Source organism: Dipodomys spectabilis, unplaced genomic scaffold, assembly GCF_019054845.1.
Source record: "Dipodomys spectabilis isolate Male_0828 unplaced genomic scaffold, ASM1905484v1 ptg000095l, whole genome shotgun sequence".
NCBI classification, from domain to species: domain Eukaryota; kingdom Metazoa; phylum Chordata; class Mammalia; order Rodentia; family Heteromyidae; genus Dipodomys; species Dipodomys spectabilis.
The window spans coordinates 44825280-44852848 of NW_024870772.1; the positions used below are offsets into that span (position 1 = coordinate 44825280).

General features: G+C 37.6%; 2 protein-coding genes across 3 annotated transcripts in view; one reads left to right on the top strand and one right to left on the bottom strand.

The window, feature by feature from the left end:
• The window catches only part of Wdfy2 (WD repeat and FYVE domain containing 2), a 243666-nt gene that overhangs the window by 65101 nt on the left and 150996 nt on the right, over window positions 1-27569 (top strand). For both annotated transcript variants that reach the window (XM_042685433.1, XM_042685434.1), the window contains exons 2-3: window positions 9695-9762; window positions 24005-24078. In XM_042685433.1, the coding sequence (XP_042541367.1) occupies window positions 9695-9762; window positions 24005-24078 (142 nt within the window). The remainder of the gene's footprint in view (window positions 1-9694; window positions 9763-24004; window positions 24079-27569) is intronic.
• On the bottom strand, window positions 6516-8708 carry LOC122112595 (60S ribosomal protein L36a-like). Its single transcript, XM_042685454.1, has 2 exons — window positions 8631-8708; window positions 6516-6976 (listed from the first exon to the last, which is right to left on the bottom strand). Exons 1-2 carry the CDS (start codon window positions 8706-8708, stop codon window positions 6650-6652), a joined length of 405 nt encoding a protein of 134 aa, XP_042541388.1. The 3' UTR covers window positions 6516-6649.

Genomic DNA, 27569 nt, shown 5'->3' on the forward strand with positions numbered 1-27569 from the left:
TTTGGGTAGACCTAGAGACTTCTCCATAGTTTAGAATAATGAACAACATCCATTTTGGCCACCAAGAACCATTGTCTAATGTTTGAGGACTGCTAGACAACATGACCACCAGTATTGCCCTAGCTCAGACAATAGCAAATAACAGCTGTCATTTTGAATCTTTTTTTTTTTTTTTTTTCCTGGTGACAGTCCCAGAGTTTGAACTTGGGGCTTAGGTTTTATCCCTAAGCTGTTTCCCCTCCCCCCCCCCCCCCCCCCCGAAGGCTAGAGCACAGTTGAGTCACAGCTCCATTTCCAGATCTTTTTTTATTTTTATGATTAATTGGAGATCAGTCCCATGGACGTTTCTGCCCAGCTGGCTTCGAACCATAATCCTCAGATCTTAGCCTCCTGAGTTGCTAGGATTACAGGCATGAGCTACTGATGCCTGGTCCATTTTAAATCTTTAACTCTCATTTCCTGCTAAAGAACAGGAAATATTTCTCTTTCATTTTTTGTTCCTCCCTACTTTAACCCTATTGTACTAAAATAAATTATTGCTAAAACTTGCAGCAGGGAAACTCTCTTCTTGTGTGTGTGTGTGTGTGTGTGTGTGTGTGTGTGTGTGTGTGAATTATTCTGAAATGCTTTTCATGAGTGCATCTCAAGGACTTGAGGTTTTTTTGGGGGGGGGTGGGGGTTGGTCATGGGGCCTGAACTCTGGGCCTGGGCACTGTCCCTCAGCTCTTCAGCTCAAGGCTAGCGCTCCACCACTTGAGCCACAGCACCACTTCCCGCTTTTTCTGCTTATGTGGTGTTGAGGAGTCGAACCCAGGGCTTCATGCATGTGAGGCAAGCACTCTTATCACTGAGCCACCTTTCCAGCCCGGACTTGAGATTTTGTATGACAAGTAGAAAGTTGAGGGAAGCCTTCACCCATTCTCTAGTGACACTTTCCCTTCCTGTTTCATGAAGTAACTCCTAAGCATTCATCTCGTGCCATTCTATAGTAATTGTGGTGAAAGGGACCATGCCTTCCCACACTAACAAAGCCAAAAATATTTAAGTCTGTATTACTCCTCCAGTGATATCGTACTGGTTCCTCCTACAGGATGATGTTGATGAACACTCCTACACTGCCATAAGGTGCAGTTGTTTAGACTTACTTGCCTTCAAGGTTTTTAAATTTTGTTTGTACTGTTTTGTTGTTGTTGTTGTTTTGTTTTTGTTTTGGTCATGGGGCTTGAACTCTGGGCCTGGGTGCTGTCTCTCAGCTCTTCAGCTTAAGGCTAGCGCTCTACCACTTGAGCCACAGTGCCACTTCTGGTTTTCTGGTGGTTTATTGGAGAAAAGTGTCTCACGGACTTTCCTGCCCTGGCTGGCTTTGAACCATGATCCTCAGATCTTAGCCTCCTATGTAGCTAGCATTACAGGTGTGAACCACCAGTGCCCAGCTTGTACTGTTTTTTGTTATTTGTAGTGGGGCTTCAACTCAGGGCCTTGTGCTTGCTAGGCAAGCTCTAAGTCATGCCCAAGCCCTTTTGCTTTTTGCTGTTTTTGTTTGTTTGTTTGTTTTTGTTTTTAAGTGATAGAGTCTTTTTTGCTAAACTGGCCCTAAATTGTGATTCTCTTGTCTGGCCTCTGGGGTAGTTGAGAAGATAGGTGTGAACTCCTTCTCTCGACTCCCTATTTAAGGTTTCTGCTCATATTCCTTTGGTCTGTGGCATTGCTGACAGCCAGGATTCTGTCAGTTTCTGAGCCTGTGATGTTTTGCTCCTGTGCCTGCTGTTCTTTGGGTTTCACTGCACTTGTTGTATCAAGAATGTTAGTTTTCTCTTATGTCCCATTCTTCTTTCATTTATTTTGTTTGTGCATTTTTTAAAACAACTCTTCTGTGCTAATTACTGTATGTGATCAAAAAATGTAGGCATTGAAGGTATTTTTAAGAATTAAAGTTAAAACTATTTAAGAATAATAGTTTGAAAATGTTTCAAGGGATTCTTTGTCTCCTGAGAGAACAGTCTTGCTAATCAGTGTTGACAGTTCATGATATGATCTAATGTAGCTTTTGCAAGTTGCTGTATGATCCCTGTGCTTACTTTCACCTGAGGAGTTGTGAAGGCCTTTAGAGGATCTTTCTTACCAAGGAAGTCATGTATGTGTCACACTAGTAAGGGAAGTGAGGTGGGGTGTAGAGGAGGAAAGGAGGGTGTCAGAATTCTTGAGCCACAACTGTGTAGAACAGGAAGCTGTGCTTAAACATTAGCCACTGAGTTAAATTATAACTCAAGAAAACAAAACATAAAAGCAAGCCTGCAATGCAAGGACAGTATTTGGAGATCCAGGATAATGTTTATTACTAAGAAAACTCCTTAGAACTAAAGACTGTGGGACATCTTTCTTTGAGGGCTCTTACAATAATTGTAATTATTTTGTATTTGTCATGTAATACCTGGTTAACTGGTCCCTTTAACTTCATCTTGAGGCTCTGTTTTATGTACTTTAAAAACAGTGAAAATGTTACTTGATTGTAATTTAATTGATTCTAAATTGTGAAGACTTTCACAGCCTTTGGATTAAGAGAAAACCCCCATGGGAAATAGCCATTGTCAGCACACCTTGCTGACTGCCTGACTGCTTGTGACCAAAAGGGCTGTAAACAATTTTAAGAGTAGGGATGACCAGCTTTGTTGAATGGCAACACCTTTGTACAGATACCTAAAGATAATACAAATATTAAAAAAAAATTAAAAGCAGAAAAAAAAAGACTAGGGATGACCAAAAAGCTACAGGTGTTGAGATGTTAAACAGTGTACCTCTTCTCCAGCCTCTGCTTACACTGATTTGTGGATTGCTGCTTTACAGAGGCAAGTGGGAATGGGCTGGGGATCCAGGTGTATGTGACTCAGGAAAGTCATTTAGGTCTATTGTAGTGGGATCCTTGATGGGAGATAAGAACTGCTTGGCAGAGGGGACCAGAGGCTGGATATCATCCAACTTGAGCCTAGCTGTCTTAATGTACTCGCAGTTTCCATACAGCAGCTTCTTTTCCACGGAGAAATCTTGGATACCAAAGATACACAAGGCATTGTAAAAAGGCTGAGTTTAATTTACTGTACGTGATTCAAATGCATTTACTGGAAACAACACAATAATCCAGAAATCCAGTAATCATAGAGAAATAGTTTTTTTGTTGTTAATCTTTCAGTTACATTTTCTAAGAACCTCTGCAATATTCTTTGGATCTGAAACCTTTTTTTCTTCCTTAAAGTAGTTATTAAATACTAAAAAAAAAAGCATTGACATCCTATTGCTTAAACTTTTTCTGTTGTTTGCAGATTGCTAGAACAGGTCACTTTGTATTAATAATGCAAAGTATGTGTGATGTGTTAGAGTTGTATTCCCTGGAAATCCATGATCCTCAAAACACTGTGGGTTTCACTCCAACCCTCCAGCCCCACCCCAAGTTACTTGGTAATGACAAAAAAAAAAAAACAATTGTCCCCTGAGGAATGAAGCTCATTGCTATGGTAACTCATTCTGGGGCACATTTCTAAAAGTCTGGATTTCAACATGGATAGACGCCCTGTCTTATTTTATTCAGTAGCTTAGCAACCTATGGAATGGTGTTTGTTGCTACCCACAACCTTCCCTTTTCTCTCAGAAAAGTGACCTATATAGATAGTATTTTATAGTAGGTGTGTTTTCACTGTGAATTTGTCTCAATTCTTAGGTATGCTTATGATGACCTAATTTTCTGGGCCAAAAATCAAGACATAGTCTGTGTCTTTGGTGGTCATATTTTTCTGAATACCCTTTTCTTCATGTTTTTCTGTTGGTACTATTCAGGAGTTTTTTTGCTAGCTTCATTTCTTTTTCACTGATCTGGTACTATTAGGTAATATGATTCTAAAATCTTAATCTCAGCTCCGATCACACCTTTGAACTGCAGACAGGCATGAAAACCCTGATGGAATTATTCTTTTTGTTTGTTTGTTGGTCGTGGGCCTTAAACTCTGGGTCTGTGTGCTATCCCTCAGCAGTGCTCTTGAGCACACAGCACCACTTCTGGTTTTCTGAGTGGTTTATTGGAGATAAGAGTGTCTCGGACTTCCCTGCCTGGGTTGGCTTTGAACCACGATCCTCAGATCTCAGCCTCTTGAGTAGCTAGGATTACAGGCATGAGCCACCAGCACCCAGCCGGGAATTATTCTTAAAACAGCATGTTAAAAGAACTCAACATTGCTAAAAGACACCATCATTTACCTGGTACCCCACAACCAATCAGTCCTTAAACCGGGGTGCTTCTACTTACTGAGTGCTGTAAAGTGTGTCCTCATCTCACTTTTGTCCCTCATTTATATCCATCCCCCCCCTTCCCCTGTGGGGGATAGAAACCAGGCCTCACACATTTTAAACAAGTTCTTTGTCATTGAGAAACAGCTGTAGCCCTTCAGCCAGTTTGCCAGTTTACTGCCCATTTCCTTCAAACCTGATACTTCAGCATAACCAGGCCTTTTACTAGCTTCCCCTAACCCAATAAACCAAACAAATGCCATTCTATGACTGCCTCTTTATCTTAGTAGCTCCCATTTTCCTAAAAGTAAAAATCCAAACTCCACTTTGTGGCCTCTGAGGCCCTCAGAATCTTTCCTGTTTTATTGTCCAGGTTTGTTCCAGGACTGCTTGTTTGGCCTCCCTGCTGTACTATCTACTTCCTTCAGACAAAAGAAATGCCTTTCTTGGATGAAGAAGCTTTCTCTGTCTGTGTGGGTATATGTGGGCACACGCACAGACACACTGGTCTTCTGGCTTGAACTCAGGGTGTACATACTCTCCTTTAACTTTTTTTTTTTCCCCCTCTCAAGGCTAGTGCTCTACCACTTGAGCCATAGCTTCACTTCCAGTTTTAAGGTAGTTATTGGAGATAAGAGTCTCACAGACTTTACTTAACAGGCTAGCACAGAACTATGATCCTCAGATCTCAGCCTCCTGAGTAGTTAGAATTACTGGTGTGAGCCACTGGTGCCCTGCTCTAAGAAAGCTTTATTAATACTGCCTATCCCCAGGCTCCATGCTGAAAGCTTGAGTCTATTTGTTCCCATGGCAACCTGGACACTTCCCTTTTTTAGCCCTTACTTTGTATGTTCTGTAGTCTGTTTGCTTCCTTCATGAACCATGAACTACCCAAGAAAAAAGTTGGCACTAGTTTGTCTTTGTGTTTCCAGGACCTCATTTTTATCTGTTGAAACATGAGCAGTATACTACAAGACTATGCTCTTCCCATAACAGCCATACTACTGAACTAATTGAGGCCCACTGTAAGGAACCTTGGTTTGTTGATGAGATGAGAGCTGCCTCTCTCTAAACTTACTCAGTGCCCTTTTTTTCCCCCTAGTGCTAGATACTTGGGAGAGAGGAGGAAGAGCCAGTAGAGGGAAGATCACAGGATCCTTCAAAATGGCCAGTGAAATATGATCAGCCCTGTTGGGTTCCTGAGAATCTAGGGCTTAGTGTGCTAGATGAATGTACACTTGCCTACATTCTAGCAGGTATGCATTTTACCTCTTCAACACACTCATTAAGTATTTCTCTCTCTCAACACACTAAGTCTGTCTTTCTGTCTGTCTGTCTGTCTGTTGGTCTGTCTGTCTGTCTGTCTCTGTTTCTGTTGTGGAGCTTAAACTTGGGGCTCTGTGCATTTTTGCTCAAGTCTAATAGGACTCTACCATGTTGAACCACAGCTCCACTTATGATTTTCTGGTGGTTAACTGGAGAAAAGAGTCTCACAAACTTTCTTACCTGAGCTGGCTTCAAAGTGGAATCCTCAGATCTTAGCTTCCTTAGTAGCTAGGATTTCAGATATGAGCCACCAGCACCCTGGTGGAAAAAATGTTTGTTTGTTTTTTTGCTATTAAAAGTTTGTGTGTGTGTGTGTGTGTGTGTGTGTGTGTGTTTTAGAATAATCTTCAGGGGAAAAAAGAAACTTCTAGGTCTTGTGCACTGGAATTTATCAGGAATTTCCTAGCCACCTAAATTATATTTTTTATTTCTAGGATAAAGTGTTCTTTTTCTTTTTTAAGCTGCTATTGTATTGCAGGAGATAACAGAACAGATATTTTATGTAATTTTTTTTTAGATGTCAAATTTATCAGCTACCCTCAATGCAAGTTGGTGTAAGGAAAGCAGTATATTTGGTGAAGCAAGTCCTATTTGATAGGATATTCTAAGGATTAGCTGTATATACTACAGTGTTTAGGGAGCTACAGTTTCTTTAGACATGCTGTTGCTATTAGAAACATAGATTTACTGATCTTGTCTCTTTTAAGCTTGCTCTATTTATTTCCTAGCTTTAGTAAAGTTTCTCCTTCCCCTTTTTTAGTGGATCTTTAGGTTATTTTTTATATATAATCATCTGCAAACAGAGATAGTTTTATTTCTTCCATTCCAGTTTGGATGTCTATAGTTCTTTTATTTATCTAATTGCTCTGACTAGGACATCCAGTGATACTGAGTAGCAGTGGTGTAGGTGACCATTCTGTATACGTGGTTTTTAGGGAAATAGCTGTCTTTCTTTAACTACTGCGTATGCTGTTCACTGGGAAATTTTCTTTTTTGTTTTTTGAATTTGACCTCACAATTTTATTGTCTTCATAACAAAACTTGGAGCTTAAAACTGGATCACTTGCCCCTTTCTCTTTTTATCTCCACCCAATTCAAAATGTTTGCATCTCTTAATAGCTAGTATTATCTTAGATCTACAGTTGGGCTCAACACATTGAAGTCTTAGCACAATATTCTTTGTAGTCTTAGCTTTTTTCTGGAAAATTGGCTTAGTCTGACCGTCATAGCCACTCTGCTTCCTGTCATAACGACGCTTTCCCTGGGCATACAGAGAATCCTTGCCCTTCTTGTACTGTGTTGCTTTGTGAGATTGGTGCTTGCCACACTTCTTACAAAAAGTACAGCAGGTTTTAGGAACATTAACCTGAGAGTACTGTGGTAGATGGAATGAGGATTAAGATGGATTGTTACCAGAGCCCCAACCAAGAACCTACCATGATGGCAGGAAGCCTGCAGCAGCGCCAAGGGAAATTTTCTTGAATGCACAATATAAGGTTATAGAAATTTCCTTACATTTTGTATTATGAATGAGTGGGTTTTTTCATGAAAAGTATTGAATTTCATCAAATGTATTTTCTTCAGATGTGTGTGTTTGTGTATGTGTGCACATGTTTGCATTATTCTACTGTACTGGTTTATATTGATTTCTTATTTTGAACTGTCTTTGCATTCTTGGACTGAATCCTGTTTTGTCATGTTTAGTACTTCCCAGTATTTTATTTATGAGCATTGCATATATATTCATAAGAATATAACTTTGTGAGATTGCTGTGCTATCTTTTTTTTTGGGGGGGGGGGGTCCGGTCATGGGGCCTGAACTCTGGGCCTGGGCGCTGTCCCTCAGCTCTTCAGCTCAAGGCTAGTGCTCTACCACTTGAGCCACAGCACCACTTCTGGCTTTTTTCTTTTTGCTTATGTGGTGCTGAGGAATCGAACCCAGGGCCTCATGCATGCAAGGCAAGCGCTCTACCACTGAGCCACCTTCCCAGCCCCTCCTGTGTTATCTTTGTCTCTCTTTGGTATCAGGTAATGCTGGACTTGTAGAATATGTAGTGAAGTAGTCTTTTCTTTTCTGTTCTTTGATAGTTTGTATAGGGCTTTTGTCAATTCTTTACATATTTGGTTAACTTCACAAGTAAAGCCAATTTGCTCCTGCAAATTTCTTTCTCGGAAGATTTTTAAAATTATGTATGTATGTATGTATGTATGTATGTATGTATATATGTAATTTTATTACTTGCTGTAGGACTATTGAGGTTATCTCTTTTTCTTGAGTTCATTTGGACATATATTGTGTTTCTAGTAGTTTTTCCATTTAACTTACCTGACTGTCAGATATCTTTTGTAAGGTAAGAAGTGGTATCACCATTTGAGTATCTTCACAAATAATTGACTTGGTTTTAAGATTTTTTTCCTTTGGATTTCTATAATGTATATATTTTTTTCTGATCAAACTTTTTTATTTCCTTCCTTCTGTTGGTTTCAGGCTTATTTTTCTCTCTTTTTTCCACCTAATATCTTAAGATTTAAGATTAGTGTTAATTTGTGATCTTTTTAAACAAAGAGCTATCAATTTGCCTCAGAGGTTTTCTGTGTTGTATTTTTCTGTCTTTTTCTTTTTTCCTTATGCTGATCCTGGGGTTTGATATTTCTTTCTTGTTCTGTAGTTGCCTAGGTCTTTTTTCTCCCTGCTACTTATTTATAGGGGCTTTATTCATTAGCTCAAGGGAGGAAGTGTCTAACACAGTTTGAAACTTAATTCACTTAAATAGCATCTGTAGGTAGTGTTAAGCACTTTCTGAGAAAAACAGTCTTCATGTCTTTAACTTCCAGCAGCAAATATTTCTGTCTTCTTTTCTCCCTATTTTAACCTGTTATCCTAAAATAAATCCTTGCTAAAACCTTAAAAAAAAAAGCTCAATCTCTTAGTATGTTTTTTTACTCAAGGGTGGTTTAAGGGTATAAGGAATATAGATTCCAGCAACTTTGAGCATGGGAACTTGACCATTACCCTCCATTTGATGTACATTATTCTGGTTGCTGGAGGTAGTGATGATGAGTTTCCTGGTTGTGTTTATCTTAGGGGCATATGCTGATGATGTCATGACTAGTATAACTCACATTCTCGTCCTTCTAGTTGTCAGTCTCTGATGACACTCCCCATATGGTTGTCTTTGTCTCTGTCTTGCTACACTCTTCTAGGTGTCTTTTCTCTGTCTAGCTGTTGGCCTAGGACTTAAGCCAGCGTTTGTTGTATGATCATCTTTTTCAGTAGTGGAGCCTCCTATCTGGGGCCATATAGTTAAAACATGACATATATGGTATGTAAGAAAATCTGAGTCAGAGATTACTGTGGCTAGGCTATGCTTGGAAAAACTTCCTTTTAGATAAGGGCCTAGCTTGGAATACTAGGGATTTACTATTAATCCTGTTCATGTCAGATGCTGCATATTATTTCCCTTGATCTCTTTGCACTTGCTTCACAGAGCAGTCTTCATCTGCTTTCACTAGTAATACCTAATAGGACCCTAGTAAGATTCATGCTTCCAGAGATTTGTATAAAAGAAATGCAAAACAACAAAGATAGCTCTCAAAAGTAGTCATGAGTGCGGGGGGGGGGGGGGGGGGGGGAAGGGGGGGAAGGAGAAGGATTGGGATTAGGGGGGGAGAGGGGAGGCTGGGAAGGGATGTGAAGGGTAAACAAAGGAGGAGGCTGCAATGCTTGGTAAGAAATGTACGCATTATCCTGCCCATGAAACTGTAACTCCTCTGTACAGTATGTTCACAAATAAAATTAAATTAAATAAAAAAAAAAAAAGTAGTCATGATCAGACATGTGTGTATATATACGTATGTGAGGATGACACAAATTCTACATGAACAAAAGCCTTAAACTTAAGGAATAAAGGATTTTGGGGGAGGTATATAATAAGTACATATATGTTTTAATGTACACATGTTATGAATATGCATATATGTTGTACATAATTAAGACATTCTGCGTATATAATATTGTTTGGTTTCTGTGTCTCACCATTTTCCCATGACCAAAAATTCTGTGATTGAATCCACACATTTTCATCTGTTGCAGGACAGTTCGTGTTTGGTTAAAGAGAGACAGTGGACAGTATTGGCCAAGCATATATCATGCAATGCCTTGTAAGTATCTGGGTCTCTGTCTCAAAAACCAAGCCTGTACTCCAACCCCCTTGCTTCCTCATTTGCCTTCTCTATATTTTCTTCTTGAATAGGGAAAATTGAAGGTTGAGAACTTTATAATATAAAGTATCATCTAAGTCATGTTAGATTTTTCTATTTCTTTCTGTGAAACATAAAAATATCATTCTGAAACTGAGTATATTCATAGTTATTGAAGAATAATGGAAGAAGAACTTCACCACATAGTCTGTGTGATTACAGCAGTTGCTCTCTTGTTCCACACTTTTTTTTTAATGATTTGGAAAGTATGTCCTTAGACAATACAAAATTTTGTCCTATGATTACATTTCTGAAGTAAATTTGTCCTTGCATTATAGTTACAGCATTTATTTAAATTCAAGACATTTAACATTGAGCGTTCAGTTCTCAAAAGGATTTCCTTGGGTTTAAAACCTTCTAATTAGAAGTGGATTTCGTTTTCCCAAGATCTTATCAGAGAAGTATGTCTTTGCACTGATTGTTAAATAATGACTCCTCCAAATAGAGTTAAGTATTGCTGAGACTGTTTCCCTGACAGATGTTCTTTGTAGAAGATAAACTGACCACCAAAATTAGGAAATTGGCTTTATTCTAATATTTTCTTGAAAATTAATAAAATTTGAGGATCATGTTCTGTGTTTAGTCTAAAGTAATTGCTTAAAAGAAATCCTTAGCAGGAAAGAAAATGCTGGAGGAATATCAATAGTGAATTTCAAACTCTATTACAAAGCTATAGTAATAAAAACAGCATGGTACTGGCACAAGAATAGGCCTGAGGACCAATGGAATAGAATAGAAGACCCAGAAATAAACCCACAGACCTAAAGCCAACTTAATATTTGAGAAGAGAGTTAAAAACACAGAATGGAATAAAAGTCTCTTCAACAAAAGGTGCTGGCACAATTGGCTATATATATATATCTCCATATATATATATATATATATATATAGTGTGTGTGTGTGTGTGTGCAGAAAACTGAAGCTAGATCCTTCTATATCACCCTGCACCAGAATCAATTCCAGATGGATCAAAAACCAGATGCCCTGGCACAAGTCAACACTTCCTAAGTAAAGATCCAGTATTAAAACATATCAAAGAAAGACTGGTAAATGGGATTGTATGAACTGAAGTTTCTGCATGGCAAAGAATGTAGCTATTGAGATTTGTAGAAAGCCCACAGAATGGGAGAAGATTTTTACTAGCTATGCGTGACAAGGGCCATATATCTAAAATTTACTTAGAGCTCAAGTTAAACCCCCCAAAAACAAGTCCTCAAAGAAACAAGAACCCAATTAGTAAATGGGCTAAGAACTTACAGACTTCTTAGAAGAAAAAGTAAGAATGACTAATAGACACATGTCAGTATCACTGGCCATAAAAGAAATGAAAATCAAAACGACATTGAGATCCTACCTCACCATGGCCATTATCAAGAAAATTAACAATAACAGAGTCTGGCAGAGTGTGGTCAAAAGCGAATGCAGCTACACTGTTGGTGGGAATGTAAACTTGTTCAACCACTCTGGAAAGCAGTATAGAAGTTCCTTAAAAGACTAAACATAGAGCTTCTCTGTGACCCAGCAATCCTACTCCTGGGCATTTATTTAATTGACCACAAACCAGGCCACACTAAACCTACCAGCTCAGCCATGTTCATTGTAACATTGTTTAACATATCCAAGATATGGAATCAACCCAGGTGCTCCTCGGTGGATAAATGGGTCAAGAAAATATGGTTATATACACAGTGGAATTCTATGCTTCCATCAGAAAGAATGATATTGCTCCATTCATAAGGAAATGGAAAGACTTGGAAAAATTTATATTAAGCAAAGTATACCAGAGCCAAAGAAACATAGGTTGCATGTTTTCCCTCATTTGTAGTAATGAGAATATGCTTATAAATCTACAAGTAATCTACAGTAGATAAAGGTAAAAGGCAAAAAATTATACTTGGACTATGATAAATATAGCAGGACTCTAAATATTCACACAGTGAGACCAAAGGAGGATATTCTTAGGAGAGGATTACAAGGGCTCTGTGCATATGACCATATAAAATAATGGATGTTGAAATGAACTCCAAGAAATGGAAACTTTTTTTTAAACATTTTTTTGTGTGTGTTTTTCCCCCTTCCGTATATACTGTTTTGTCATTGTTTTTTATTTCTGTACCTTTTGTCTTGTATGTACCTTTATCCCATTTGGGGAGGGCAAAGGAAAGTGTAGAAGTGGTGGGACAAAGGGTGAACAAATGCAGCAATGATACTTACTAGATACTATGCTGAAAATGAACTATACAACTTGTGGGTGTGGGGTTTGAGAGAGAAAGACCAGGAGACTTGGAGAAAATGAGGGAAGGGTGACACTGTTCTAAAAGAAAAGTACTCATTAGCTGACTTATGTGACTGCAAACCCTCTGTACATCACCTTAACAATAACATTTTTAAAAAAGTAATTGCTTAAATTTGGGATGCTGTTCTAAACATTTGACTTAATCTCTTACCCTGTCAACTCTTAATTAATTAAAACTAAAATTCTCAAAAAAATCTCCCAGGTTTGCTGTTTGGACACCTCATCCTTTGACAGAATATCTCAGCTTTAAAGATCCATGTCACTGTGCACTACCAAAATCCATGCTAAATTTTAGCCATGATTAACTTTATGCCTCTGGCAAAAGAATATTATAATGACAATTTTGCCTATTTATAAATTATTAAGGATACAAGAGGTTTTTTAGTGACTTTCAAGCTTTACTTGGCTTTAGAATTTTTTCATAAATAGCTGATAACCACAAAGCTAAACCAAATATTTAACTCTTTTTCTGTGATGAGAAAACTTCTTGAAATTTTGAGCATTCTTTACTTACTGTGCTTCTAATGGACACTATTATAGATTATTTTATAAATATTATAGGACCAAAAGAAAGATCCTGCCAGTGATTGATAAGGGTGTAGAGAAATAGAAAAGAAAGAGAGTTCATGATTGTTTTTTCTAGATTTTTTTTTTTTTGTGTGTGTGTCAGTTATGGGCTTAAACTCTGGGCCTAGACACTGTCCCTAAGCTCTTCTACTCAGGGTGAGTGCTCTACCACTTGAGCCACAGCACCACTTCTGGTTTTCTGGAGACTTTTTATCAGAGATAAGAGTTTCATGGACTTTCCTGCCCAGGCTGGCTTTGAACCACGATCCTCATATCTTAGTCTCCTGAGTAGTTAGGGTTAGAGGCGTGAGCCAGCACCCAGCTTTTTTCTAGATTTTTTTAAAGTGATATAACCAAGTCTTTTTTTTCTAGTGTCCTTCAGCAAGTTTGACACAATAGCTAACAAGAAAAGATGACTGTAATGCAACAAGTTGAGGTTGACCCCAGAGATTTATACCTCTTGACTAATACAAATGGAGGAAAAGCAGACCTGGGCAAAAATAATGGAGACATGGGGGTGGCAAGCAAGGAATTATTTTTGAACCCTCATGAAGATATAAGGTCATAGAATTTATTGCTTATCCCTTTCCCTATATATGTATACATACATACACATATTAATATCACTTTCTAATGCTTCCTTTGTTTGCCCATGTTTGAACATACAAAAAAACTTCTAGTTCCAACTTAATCATTTATTGCTGTATTCAAGACTAAAGGGTGATATAGCTCCTCTACCTGGCATATACATACTTCAGGAAGAGAGCTGGGAGTATAACTCAGAGGTGGAATACATGCCTACCATGTAAGTCCGAGGGTTTAGTCCCCAGTACTGCAAACAAAGTGATTGTTGCGTACTGGTAGCTCATGGTTATAATCCTAGCTACTCAGGAGGCTGTGATTTGAAGATTATGGTTTGAAGATAGCCAAGGCAGAAAAGTCTGTGAGATTCTTATCTCCAATTAGGCACCAAAAAACCCCCCAAAACAAAAAAAGCTCAGGGATAGTACCCAGGCTTGGAATTCAAGCTCCAGCATCAGCATTTAATGTGTGTGTGTGTGTGTGTGTGTGTGTGTGTGTGTGTGTGTGTGTATATACTGCTAAACATTAGTATCCTACTAAAGGAAGTATAATGGTTACTTTTTGCTATTCAGAGTGTTGTTTATGCTCCAGCATCATCAGGATTACCTGAGAAATTATTAGAACTGCACTATTGGGCTGGAGGCAAGGCTCAAGTGGTAGAGCACCATCTGAACAATCAAGCCAAGTGAGTTTGAGGCCTTGTGTTCAAACCTCAATACTGCCCCTAAAGTCCAAAATAATCCTGCATTATTGATTCCACCTCAAGGCTAGTGAATCAGTCTGCATATTAGTAAAATCTGTAGATGATTTGATTGTACATTAATGTTTGAGAAGATTGTGACATTGTTGACAGGTTGACCTATGTGTATTGTTCAAATAAACATAGGTAAAGCTTCATATAGATATAATATTGATTTGTGAATATATAGAAACACATATATATGTAATACATATATTAATTAAACATTACTGCATACTTACTATATATAGGCCACTTGTCAGTGCAAGGGATTTGTAGGTAAACAAGGTACATATGTTAAAGAGGATTTCTGTAATTTTTCATTGTTTGTGGATTCTGCTATTGTGTAAGGATAAAAGAAAAAAATTGCCCAGATACTTGCTTTTATGTTCCTAGGACTCTTATGCATTCTGATGTCACAATAATGAATGCCTTAGCAAGAATTGAAGCTTTGTTTAACTTGAGAAAAACAAAATCTTATTGCACAAAAAAATAAACTATATCTTGGCCAGTTAGAAAGTCTGAAATAGAATTGTGTTTCCAAAGAATTGTCTCATAATCTTTTCTTTTGAAAGATTTTTGTAAAAAGAGGTTAACTTGGTGTTATTTAAAAATAATGGTTATGTTGTATTAATTACAAAATAATTAAAAGAGAAAGTGAATAAATCCAGAAGCTGTAGAATGGACACCACAGGCAGATATAACCATATTGTGTGTTTAGACTAGTAACTACATGATAAGAAGCATTCCACATACAGAAGAAATTATTTGACATTTATATGTGACTTATTTGTGCATTTTGATATTAAAATCTCTTTTCAGTGCAGTATTTAGTTTACTTGGGGAAGGAGAGTAGATGATGGGTAGCTCTGAGACAAATTTGAAGTTCAGTGAAGAAAAGCAGGCAGGAGAATTGAAGGAGAAAGAATAAACAGTGAAGGCTGTTTGATGAGAGTGAGCCTGCTAGACAGAATAAGATGAGGCTGCATGCCTGTAATGGAGTGTCACACAGGAGTAAGTAGATCAGAAACAGTGAGAAGCAAAAACATGATAAAACACAAATGCTGCTTTGGGAGTGTCTCTACACGATCTTTTTCAAGCTTCTTCCCTTGGAGAGGGCAATCTGGAGAAACTGGAGTTGTCTGAAAGCCAAATCTGGTTTTCTAGTATTTGAACCAGGAAATGTTAGTTTTAGCCTAGGCAGATCCACTAAACTGGAAACAGAAACCCAAGAGTTGTGAGGCAATGGTATGCCAGGAGAAACAGTGAAGGCTGATTTACAAAAATGGAAAGGTAAAGTAGAAAGATAGGACCCTCAGACTCAGTTAATGTTTAGAGATTTTCCTCATGATCCTCTTAATCCATCAAGCAGCCTGGCTGGGATAAATAACTTTGAGTTCAAGAGATTCCTACTGGATATGTCCTTTAGTGCTTAAAGTTGGTATCACTGGCTTTCACTTAGTTGTAGCTTCAAGTAGTTGACTAAACTTGGCCCTGATTTTGTGCCTGTTACTTCCCATTACTTAGTTTCTCCTGAATTTCTGTGCTCTTTAAAGAAAAAGAACTCAGGCATGGCCCTATTAGTACTACTATGCTGCTGGGCTGAATATAGTCTGGCAGAGTGAAGGCATGTAAAGAAGAAAAGCAGAAAGTAATATTTTATTCTCTTAATTTCTTTGTATGGCTCATTCATGAAATGTTGTCTATGCCAGGTGCTGATGGCTCATGCCTGTAAACCTAGCTACTAAGGAGGCTGAGATCTGAGAGGATCATGGTTCAAAGCCAGCTGTGGCAGGAAAGTCCGTGAGACTCATCTCCAATAAACCACCAGAAAACCAGAAGTGGTGCTGCGGCTCAAGTGGTAGAGCATTAGCCTTGAGCTAAAGAGCTGAGGGACAGCACCCAGGCCCAGAGTTCAGGCTCTACGACTTCGGGGGGGGGGGGGGGGAGAAGGGGAGGAGGAGAAAGAAAAGAAATATTGTGTTTTTTACATACCCACATAGTTCAGTGTGGTTAAATATAGCAGCCAGGCCTTGTCTTCATGATATGCAGAGTCTGGTGAGAAAGGCAGGCATTAAAGCTGTATCAGCTGTGTAGCATGGTGAGGGAGTGATGGGGACATGGTCACAACAGTGTCCTAAAGAAAATCCACTTAAACCTTGCTCTCTAAGCTGGTTCTGGTGGCTCACACCTGTAATCCTATCTACTCAGGAAGCTAAGATTTTAGAATTACGGTTTGAAACCAGCCAGAGTAGGAAAGTCTGTATGTAGACTCATCTCCAGTTAACCACCAAAAAGCCAGAAGTAGAGCTTTGGCTCAACTGGTAGAGTGCAGCCTTGAGCAAAGAAAGCTAAGAGATGGACAGTACCCGGTCCCTGAGTTCAAGCCTCAGTATTGGCCCACACAGAACAAACAAATCCCTCCCTCCCCAAGAGATTTTGTTTTCAGTTTTGTGGTGGAGGGTTGTTCATTTGCTCTATCACTGAATTATATCCCTAGGGTACTCTATGGAGAATTTGAGTTGACAGATTTCAGTAGTTTTCTATAACCTAGCTGATTTTATGTATAAATAAGTGTATTTCCTTATTCAGTATGCTATCAAAAAATTATATCCTGTTGGTATATCCTTGTAGTAGCTGCTAATTGCCTGTGACAGTATCAGCTTACAACTTACCCACCTGAGACTCTCCTGCCTTAGCTTGTAAAACTAGAGAGTGATCCTCCTCAGGGTACAGGGTGGAGATTTTGGTTGCAGCCATAAATATAATCATTTGTTCCAGGTTTCTAATAGATACCATTTCAATCACCATATTTACATTACAGTATAGAAAACCCATGTAGAAAGCATTTTTCTTTTCATGGTTGAGATAGTTTGGATTTACTCTACCCACTACTTTTGTCTCTCATAGGCTCAGATAAAGGAAAGGCAGAGAGGAAATCTGAAGAACCAGCCAGAGTGGCAGGTGGTGGAGATTGTTCTTGCTCTATTTGAGGATTGGGTGTCATGGCTGGGCCTATAGTGCCAATCTCTCCCCTGGGTTTGGAGGACAGGTAAATTGGTTGCCAAAGATGTAGTAAATAGGAGACTAGAGGGGGCAAAAGCCTCAGGTGGCACATGCAGGAGAATTGGAAAACCTCTGTGGGTTCTGTTGTTGCCAGGCTAGGTAAGTAGAATTTACTTTGGCTCTTGTTTATGAATTTGTTCCTAAAGCAAAACAGATGACATTTTTCTCAAAGCTACTTATAATACATGGACATATCACACATAGCAATGTAAGGACTTGTTTTGTATTCTGTCCAGCTCTGTCTTGGCTTGGTGTGAAAGGTGTGGCCAAGTCCTCAAAGCTGTACTTTTCACATTGTACAGCTGCCAAGGTATGCCCACCTAGCATTTAAAATCTAAGAACTTGAGTCTTCCCTGTAACAAGTGATTTTTTTTTTTTAACCATCTGCTTCTGACTTCTCACCCAAAGCCTGGTTGAAGCCTTCCCAAGCTCTGATCTTAGCTGAGCAGGGGTTGGGATAGGAAGCCACTTACTCCATTAACTGTACAAATACAACTTTCTATGTGGATCACAAAGACAAAAAAGGTTGTAAGTAATAGCTCTGAGGGTCAGTACATTGTCTTTATGGGTGAAATGAAACAGAACTAACAAATTTCTCAACACATCCTCTAGCATTTGATTTTGCTGTTCCTGCTTTTAAAGCCATTTTAAACTCTTTGTGAAATGAGTAAGGAATAGATTAAATACTCTTTAAGAAAAACAGATAAAATTGGAACATAATGAAGTTCATTGTTGACATTAAGTCTTACCGTCCCCCCACCCCTCATCCATTCCCCCCATGCATTGCTTTAGATTGGAGGGTTTTCTTGTTGTTTTCCAGTACTGGGGCTTGAACTAAGGACCTGGGTTCTGTAGTGGTTAATTGGAGAGATGAGTCTTACAACCTGTCTAGCCTGGGCTACCTTTAAACTGCTATTCTCAAAACTCAGCCTCCTGAGTAATTAGGATTTACAGGTGTGAGCCACTAATGCCCTGTTTAGATAGATAGGAGCATATAAAATAGATCATAGGTTAGAACCTGTGTCTGGAATGGAAAGTAAATTTGATTTTTATTTTCGTCCTGTGTGCCGAATGACTTTGGGCAAACCCTTTACATTTGCTCTGCATCAAATCTAATAGATTAAAAACTGTCTTCTTTCTTTGTTTTCAAATTTGCAAACATATTTTAGTTATTAGATATATCAATAACTATTTGAATAGTGTTTTCATGTTCTTTATGGTTTCCAATTATATGCTATCATTCTTGGTGTTCACCTGTTTTTAGGAAAAATTGATGAATTGTTGTGAGGTTGTAGCTGAGTTAATATCCTTTTCTTTGTTAAAACTACTAAGAGGGGAAAAACTGGGAGAAATTGAGGGAGAGGGTAACACTGTTCAAAAAGAAATGTACTTATTACCTGACTTATATAACTGTAACCCCTCTGTACATCATCATAAAAATTTAAAAAAAACTACTAAGAAATCAACAGATAACTTGAAATTGAGAATTTGAAAAATTAAGTTCTTAGTAAGTTTATATGTTTTATATCTGGAATGGAAATGAGTAATTTTGCATATGAATTGCAAATATTAATTTTCCCATTGGTGAAGAGAACTTTTTTTTCTTTTTTTTTTTCTTTGTCAGTTGTGGGGCATAAACTCTGGGCCTGGGTGCTGTCCCTGAGCTCTTCAGCTCAAGGTGAGCCTTCTACCACTTGAGCCACAGTGCCACTTTCAGTTTTCTGATAGTTAATTGGAGATGAGAGTCCTACGGACTTTCCCACCTGGGCTGGCTTTGAACTAAGATCCTCAGATCTCAGCCTCCTGAGTAGCTAGGATTACAGGTGTGAACCTCTGGCACCCAGCAATGAAGAGAACTTTTGATAGTTTAAGACTGTTCTCATCTGCTAAAACTATTGGAGTCTTGGAGAAGTTTCTTTGGGCAGGTCAGTGGTGGAAAGGCATTTAAAATTATGAACTTGGCAGTTCTGCTTTCTTAGGGTAGCATTACTTTGGTGGCTTTAAATATCTTGAGCTGTATTGAGAAAGTTGTGTGGCATTCTAGATATAGGTGTGAGAGGGAAATACTCATCTTTTTGCTTAAGTTTATACTGCAATTCAAATGACTGGTTCTGATTTTAGGTATATTACTCCATTTGTTGGCTTCTTTTTTTATAGGTTTTATTATGGAACCATATATTCAAATAATTTACAAGTATAAAATAATATTAGTTTTAGTATTTATACTTTTTAAATCAATGATGGAATATTTCTGTATTTACTAAGAAGAAAAAGTGTCCAAGAGGGGCTGGGAAGGTAGCTCAGTGGTAGAGCGCTTGCCTTGCATGCCTGAGGCCCTGGGTTTGATTCCTCAGCACCACATAAGCAAAAAGAAAAAAAAAAAAAAGCTGGAAGTGGCGCTGTGGCTCCTAGAGTGCTAGCCTTGAGCTGAAGAGCTGAGGGACAGCACCCAGGCCCAGAGTTCAGGCCCCACAACCGGACCCCCAAAAAAAAAAATAATAATAATAAAAAGTGTCCAAGAAACTTCAGTTTTTAATGGAAATAAGGAAAAAAACTAAATTATCCCAGTGAAAGATAGCAGATATTAATTTGAGTAAGTACAACATTTATTTAGTATGCTTTTGCTTGATACTTATCTGGCAGAGCATTTTGAAATTTACTGTAGTAGGCTACTTTATTGTAACTTAAAACTTGGATGAAGCCATGATGGTAGTTTCAGCACTTGTAGTTTCAGCACTCAGGAGGCTGAGGTGGGACAATATCTTGAGTTTAAGACCAGCCTGGGCAATAGAGGAAGATCTTGTCTGGAATAAAAAGTGACCACTTCTAAGTCATTGTAATTTTGCTGATGTTAACGCAAGACTAGATTTAAAAAAAATTAGTAAGCAAAATAGCAGAAGGCATACAATGTTTGATTTAAATGAAAAATACTTTAGTGTGAAACAATGGAAGTCATTAATATAGGTACACTTAATAAAATAAAACATAGATTGAGTACTGAAAATCTATTATTATCCTAAGACAAATAAGGCTAAATGAAATAGTGTTCTTGAATCAAATCTGTCTATGGGAGTCTGTTAATCATTGGAAGCTCTTTTTTGAAAGCCCCTTTATTGTGGGATCCTGACATTAATTTTCATCACAGTGCCTTTAACACTTCAAGTTTTATTCTCAGAAGCCCTGTTGTCTATTTAGTTTTAGTTACCAACCAGAACATCTCATCTGGAAGATTAGTGTCTCCTGCCAAGTAATGCCTTTAATATTGTAAAAGCAGTCGGTGTGATTGAAATCTATAGCTTAACCTTCAGTGAAACTTGTGTTTATTTGAGTAAAGTTCAGTCAACAAAGGACAGAAAATAAGTTAGTCATAAATAATAGATTAGGAAAATTCCCCCAAATAGAAGTATTTTAAGAATGCTTCTTCTCAGCTATACTTTTTTGTTGTTGTTTTACTATTATTGTTATTATTATTTTGCCAGTCCTAGGGCTTGAACTCAGGGCCTGGGCACTGTCCCTAAGCTTCTTTTGTTCTAGGCTAACACTCCAACAATTGAGCCACAGCGCCACTTCCGGCTTCTTCTGTGTATGTGGTGCTTAGGGATCAAACCCAGGGCCTCATGCATGCGAGGCAAGCGCTCCACCACTGAGCCACCTTCTCAGCCCTTGTTGTTGTTTTTAAAGCAAGGGCAGTGGTCTGTTTTATAACAGTTGTGGGTAACAGTATTAGAAATACAAGTTGTCACTTTTTCTTTAATCTGTTTTTGACTTGCTGAGGTTGATGTTGGTCTCTTGAGTATCCTTTGTCTAGGGCCCATATCTCTGGAGCTTTTTTCCCTCTTCAAATTATATGGTGATTACTTAGAACTACCAATCCTGGAACTTCTCTTTGTTTTCATTTTCTGAACTTAAAGGTGAAGACCTACCTTAAATTTAAAAAGATTTCATTTTTTAAGTTACTTATACGTTCTAAAAGTGATTAAATTATACAAGTGAGACTATGACAGGACAAATTTTTAAAGTTCTGTTACTAATATAAGAGGGACAGGACAAGTGTTTAAAGTTCTGTTACTAATATAAGAGGGAGCAGAGAGGATGTATGTAGCTCAGTGATAGAGTGCTTATCTAGCATGTGTGAAAACCTACGCTCCATTCCTAGCACAAAAACAACCAGAAAGAGACATTGCCAACATTAATATAGCAGAATAAGATGGCCCACTACCCACAGACTTGCACAGATTTCTTTTCTATGTTATTTTTTATATTTCATGACTTTGCCAGTACACTTTGTTGTCATCAGTCTGAGATAAAAAAGTAGATGTCAGAAAGTATAAAAAATGAATTGTGCATTATTTTCTCAAGAACCTTGTTAGCTACCTACCCTTAGTATACTTTAATTAAAAAAAATTGGGAAAATAAAATGTTGGGAGGTAACATTAGTACCAATGAATAGCAAGGTCTTGAATTAGAGTAAAGGCAGTTTCAAGCCAACTAACTCCATATAACATGAAATATGTGGGAGGCTTGAACAAATGGGGGTCATCCCACAAAGCTGTTGGAATTATCCTTTCTCATAGGAAACAGCTAAAGGGCTATAGGGATAGTAGAAATAAGTGTGTCTTCAAGGTTCCTCTCATGCGATGTTTATTTCATCTAGAGCTTATAGTTCAGTTTTAAAGGAGGAAGTCAGTAGGAGTGCCTAGAATTATATGCAAGAGTTATTGGCATCCAGCACAGAGAAATACTTTTCAGTGACCACATAGGAAGAAAAATAGTAAAGTTGTTTTTGGCAAGTTTGTAGCCCATTGTGGCTGCAACCAAGTTTTTGCTTTGTATAAGCATACAAAGCTTATAAGCTTTTACTGAAATCTTAATAAATCATGAATGTTTAAAATTAATTTTAACATAAACAACAAAATAAGATGAAAGCCTATTAAAGAAATAATCCTTTCACATGAATACAACTGTTCTTATGTTTTCTGTGCATATTTTTATAGTAAATGTGTTTTACAGAATTGTGTTAATGATTAATTCTTTTTTCAGCAAATACAATGCAATCATTAGGTTTTTATTCTGCATACATAGGAGATTATGAGAGTAAACATCTCAGTATTGTGTAGAGATTTTGCCAAATATTTTATAGGCCTAGATTAAATCCTTTGAGTAGTACATTAGTGCATTAGATATCTTTTAGCAGTGTGTTTGTGAATCTGGTTTTATTTTGTGACTAAATTTAACTGGAATAAGTTTTGAGAAAATCTGTTTTGTTTGTTCCTATGTTTTGGATATATTATGATTGAGATTAGAAATTGTGCAGTTAAGCAGATCTTTTTGATGTTGGTTTGCTTTTGACCCTTTTATTTAACCAATTAATTAATTAATTTTTTGTTGGTCTTGGGGCCTGAACTCTGGGCTTGAGCACTGTCCCTCAGCTCTTTAGCTCAAGGCTAGCGCTCTACCACTTGAGCCACAACATCACTTCTGGCTTTTTTCTGCTTATGTGCTGAGGAATCAAATCCAAGACCTCATACATGCAAGGCAAGCACTCTACCACTGAGCCACCTTCCCAGTCCCTTTACGCCCTTTTATAGAGAATGAAAAAATGTTACTGAGTGATCTGTTTATGAAGACACTATCAGTAGAACTTGAAGTTCTTTTATAATTTCAAGATAATCTAAGATGGGACTGAATGTTTCAATTATGTCTTTGAACCTTTTCCAGTTTTTTTCCCCTGTATGACCTTGGGTGAGACATCTGAATAACAGAAAGTAGGAATAAAAATACTTGATGCTGATTACAATTATGATGATGAATTAATTCATATCTGTGGGTAGAGGGAGGCATTTAGAAGTCCTGGGCTCTTTAGAAGAACTTTTTCAGTGTGGCCTTAATTGTCAAAAGATCCGCCCCCCCCCCCCCTTTTTTTTTTTTGGTAGGTTGTGGAGCTTGAACTCTGGGCCTGGGGGCTATCCCTCAGCTCTTCAGATCAAGGCGAGTGCTCTACTACATGAGCCACAACACCACTTCCAGTTTTCTGAGTGGTTTATTGGAGATAAGTGTCTCATGGACTTTCCTGCCTGGGCTGGCTTTGAACTGCAATCCTCAGATCTCAGTCTCCTGAGTAGCTAGGATCTATAATTGGTGGCGATAGCCACCAATGCCCGGCTAAAAGATCCTCATTTTTTTAGGAACAACTGTAGGTGAAGGAGACTGAAATTTCGAAGCTAATTGCTTAGTATAATTGTGGATTACAGGAGGCTTCCCAGCAGAGGACTTAATTTTGTGAAACCGAGAGTCCCAGTACAGGACTAGGTATACTGACTTACTCAGGACTTTAACAAAACAATAATACTTAGTCCTTATGTTCAGTTGGGTTCTCTTAACTTGGGACAAATCTTCAGTCAGTAGCCTCCAGATTGCTTGTCTTGTATCAATTCTGGATCAAATACATGTTTCAACAATAATTTGTTTGTATATGCATGTAGATCCAGGCAGGGTAGGTGCAGGCAGGGTAGTTCAGAAAATATGGGTTAATTTTACTTAAGTTGAGGCCTGAGTGGAAGAGGAAAGTGGTCATGGAAGGCTTACCTAGCACAAAGTATTGTGAATCTAGTCAAGCAAATTCAGACTCAGTATTGATGGTGTAAGTCACACCACACCCCGTAATTGTCCACTTTGAGAATGCTTTTATTGTTATATCATTGAAAGGGGATAACTTTTAAAACTAGGGTTGGTTATAAAATTGCTGTTTTTATTTTTTCAGTAAGTGGGAGTTAAATGAACTATTTGAGGAAATAGTGGGGAAATATGTTCACCTACTTTAAGCTAGCTAGGCACTCCTAAATCAATGAAAGTCATTGTTTTGTTAATTTCATCAACATGTTCATTTCTTTCAGCTCCATGTTCATGCATGTCTTTTAATCCGGAAACAAGAAGACTGTCCATAGGTCTAGACAATGGTACAATCTCAGTAAGTACACATAAATAAGATTTCCAGTTGAAATACTTCCTTCCTGTGAAGTGTATATATGTATATATGTATATATATATATATATATATATATACATATATACACTTGTATATATGTATATATATATGCTTAGTGATGATATTTAATTTTTAATTTTTCAAATGAACAGAATCATTTTCTTGCTAAGTAGAAGTTTCAGTGCGGCAGGGAAGAGATTCTGTGCAGGGAGAGCTGTCATCAGCCTACTTGTAATACACTAACATGGCCCAGATGACCTTTCACTAAGACAGGGACTAGGCTAGGGGTATCGGGAAGTAAATTCTCAGACTGCATGGATCTGCATTAATGAGTGAGAATTGTGATCTTGAACTTGCTGCTCTGTGGTACTGAACTTGGACCAGATGATTAATCACCTTATAAATTTCCCTACAGTGACAAAACACAGGGGAAATGCTTTCTCTTCCATCTGCATGTCTGATCTTGTCTTTTATACTCTGTTCTCCTCCTTCTGCTTCTTGTTGTCTTTTCAGTTCCCCCAGCATGTGAACAGAATTCTATAAATTTGTCTGAAGTTACAAAACAAACACAGACTCTAGATTTTTGTCTGTAGGATAGAGCCAGATAAATAATAGACCCTTTGATGATAGATATTTGAGGAAGCTGAAGTGCTTAGATATCAAAATTCTTAATCATACTGAATTTTAACTAAAAGTATGTTAACTAGTAACAGGTCTGATCTGGTCAGTTATCCACTGTTACATTTAATCTTTGTGGTTAGTGAATTAAAACACTCTGCTCTGAAAAGTTGGGAAGTATGCTCCATCTATAATCTTACCTTTTGGGGAGGCTGAGACTGGAGAATCACAAGTTCAAGGCCAGCCTGAGCAATCTAGTGAGACTTTTCAAAACTAAACAAACAAGAAAAATTTTAAAAGAAAATGAAGAAAGTCCTATTCTGTCCATACTTGCCCACAGGATGGCAATGAAGGATTTAAGGATCCAAGGAAACTTTCTAAGGCCTCACTCAGTCTCCAATCCGATTCTATGTGTACTGAGTTTGGGAATTTCCTGCCCCTGAACAGAGCCTCCTTTCATATCCTGCCCAGTCCTTTTCCTGAATCTGCTCCTTAAGAGAATAAAACCAGTGAACATTTTTTTAGACCTCAGAGGTACCTAAATGGTGGGAACTTGAGGTGGATAGGATGTCCACACAGGTGTGCAGGGTCCCTCAAGCATCAGTAGATTGGAGAAAGGAAGAGAAGGAATTGGGCTGGCCCTCTGTGTTATAATGCTGTGATGTAGAACTTCATGGAATCCAAGAACCTATAGTTCCAAGTTGCTAAAAGTGTATTTGTTAATATTGGAATTTAAAGCTATATTTTGTTTAATAGTCTAACTTGACTTATAATTTTTAAATATTTAGACAAATAGAATGTGGACCTTCCAAGTATTGGAGGTGGACCTGATATTTTTTGATTTCTCACTAAAACATTTGTCTAATTTTTATGGAGATATTAACAATATTGTTATTGACATATGACATTTCTGATATATCTAATGCATTTAGTAAATCTATAAGCTCATTCTTAGGACAGAAATTTATTGTATGATTTTGTCTACTTTAAAGAGAGCCATTTTGAAAAGGGAATGTGTGAGTGTGTATGTGTATAGAATAAACTTAGTTTTAAAAAATAAAAGGAGATAATTGGGTTGTTCAGTGAATTGAACTGTTTATTAAGGAAACAAAAAAGATGATCTGAGATCACATATTGTCCAGCAGTTCATAGACTCATGTACATAACATTCACTTTCCCTAAGAAGACTTATGTGTATTTCATCTTTTTTTTTTTTTTTTGCACTTTTGAAATCAAGATGGGTGGATAATGGGTGCTGATCAATTTTTCCTTAATTGCAAGAAAGGTATGCAAAGTAAGTTACAGAGAATTCTAGCTATTTATTGTATAGAAGAACTTTAGCCCTTATTCCTTTGAAATGAAAACTGCCAGAAATTAGAGGATCCATCAGGAACAGGAACCCTGTCACTTTTCTCATTATGTTAGTATAGTGTTGAGATGCTGACTGTACCTTACTTTAATCCTCTGAAAAGTATTGAGAACTGTGGCTTAAATGAAATAATTTTCTCAAAAGTACCTCTTTATCTTGCTGAGGAAGATGAATTCTACCTATTATTCTACCTATTCTACCTACATATTCTACCTATTCTCATTTGAAGAATTATAAAAGCTCTAAGTTAGGGAAAGATATATTGAGAGAACAGCATATTTAAATTTCAAGAGTCTCATTAAGTAAGTAGAGTTCTGACTACTTAATAGTTTACTTTCTAGAGATGAAAAATATCATTTCCTGAATATAGCAAATTTTGAAAAGAGATAATGGTTAAATATTGTAAAACAATGAAGTAAAACAGCAAATCCCTATTTCACTTTATTTTATTGAACAAAAATACATTGTAGAGCATCTGAAAGACAAACTTATGTTACTGAATAATGAATTGGACATGGATTAGAGATAACAAATATGGACCATTCTTTCTTTAAAAATTGGCCACAAGGGAAGGAAAAAATTATGTTATCACAAGAATGAACAAGAGATAAGAATTGAACTGGGAAGGAAAAGGAGCACTTTTGAGGCAGAAGAAAAAGTGAGACAAAACATCCTTACATTTTGAGATGTAGGAGAGGAATGCTTTTACCTTTTTTTAACATGAAGTAGCAGGTGAGATCACCTATGAGAGAAGCAAAAAATGGTAAGACTCTTTTTTCATACCTATCTTTTTTTGGCCTTTCTGTTCCTATAGCCCGGAATACCCCTCTCCTGTCTTGTTCTGTAAGGTTCTAATTATCTTTCAAAGATTTGCTCAAATGTTATATTTTTTCTTTTTTCTTTTACTTTTAGCAGATATCATCTGTATCCTCAAGTCACATAAAATGCTCAGTTGGTTAGATGTATTATATAGCTTATTTAACCTCTATTTTGTAAAATAGTTTAAAATCTGTCTCTGATATGAAAGTGTTGAGAGTTAAGTATTTGACTGGGGCTGGGAAGGTGGCTCAGTGGTAGAACGCTTGCCTTGCATGCATGAGGCCATGAGTTCGATTCCTCAGTACCACATAAGCAAAAAGAAAAAAGCCAGAAGTTTCACTGTGGCTCAAGTGGTAGAGCACTAGCCTTGAGCTGAAGAGCTGAGGGACAGCGCCCAGACCCAGAGTTTAGGCCCCACAACTGGACTACCCCCCCCCCCCCCAAAAAAAGGATTTGACCATTCTTTTTATTCATCCCTTAACCCAGCAGATCTTCATGTGATTTTTTTTTAATATAAATGATGGACTCAATGAATAATCTGTTAAATGCTTATTGTCTAAAGAACTAGCACTATTATTTAATTAAGTTGTTGTAACAAGCACTTGCTTAAGTTCAGAGTTGTCTTACTGAAATTCTATTACTATTCAGAATGTTTTTCAGCTAGGAA

Excerpts from the sequence above, each read along its gene's own strand:
- LOC122112595 (XM_042685454.1), bottom strand. The coding sequence starts at position 8,708 with ATGACATCATCAGCATATGCCCCTAAGATAAACACAACCAGGAAACTC. Across the intron at positions 6,977-8,630 it reads CCTCCAGCAACCAGAATAAT|TACTCTCAGGTTAATGTTCC; the intron begins GTACATCAAATG and ends CATCTACCACAG.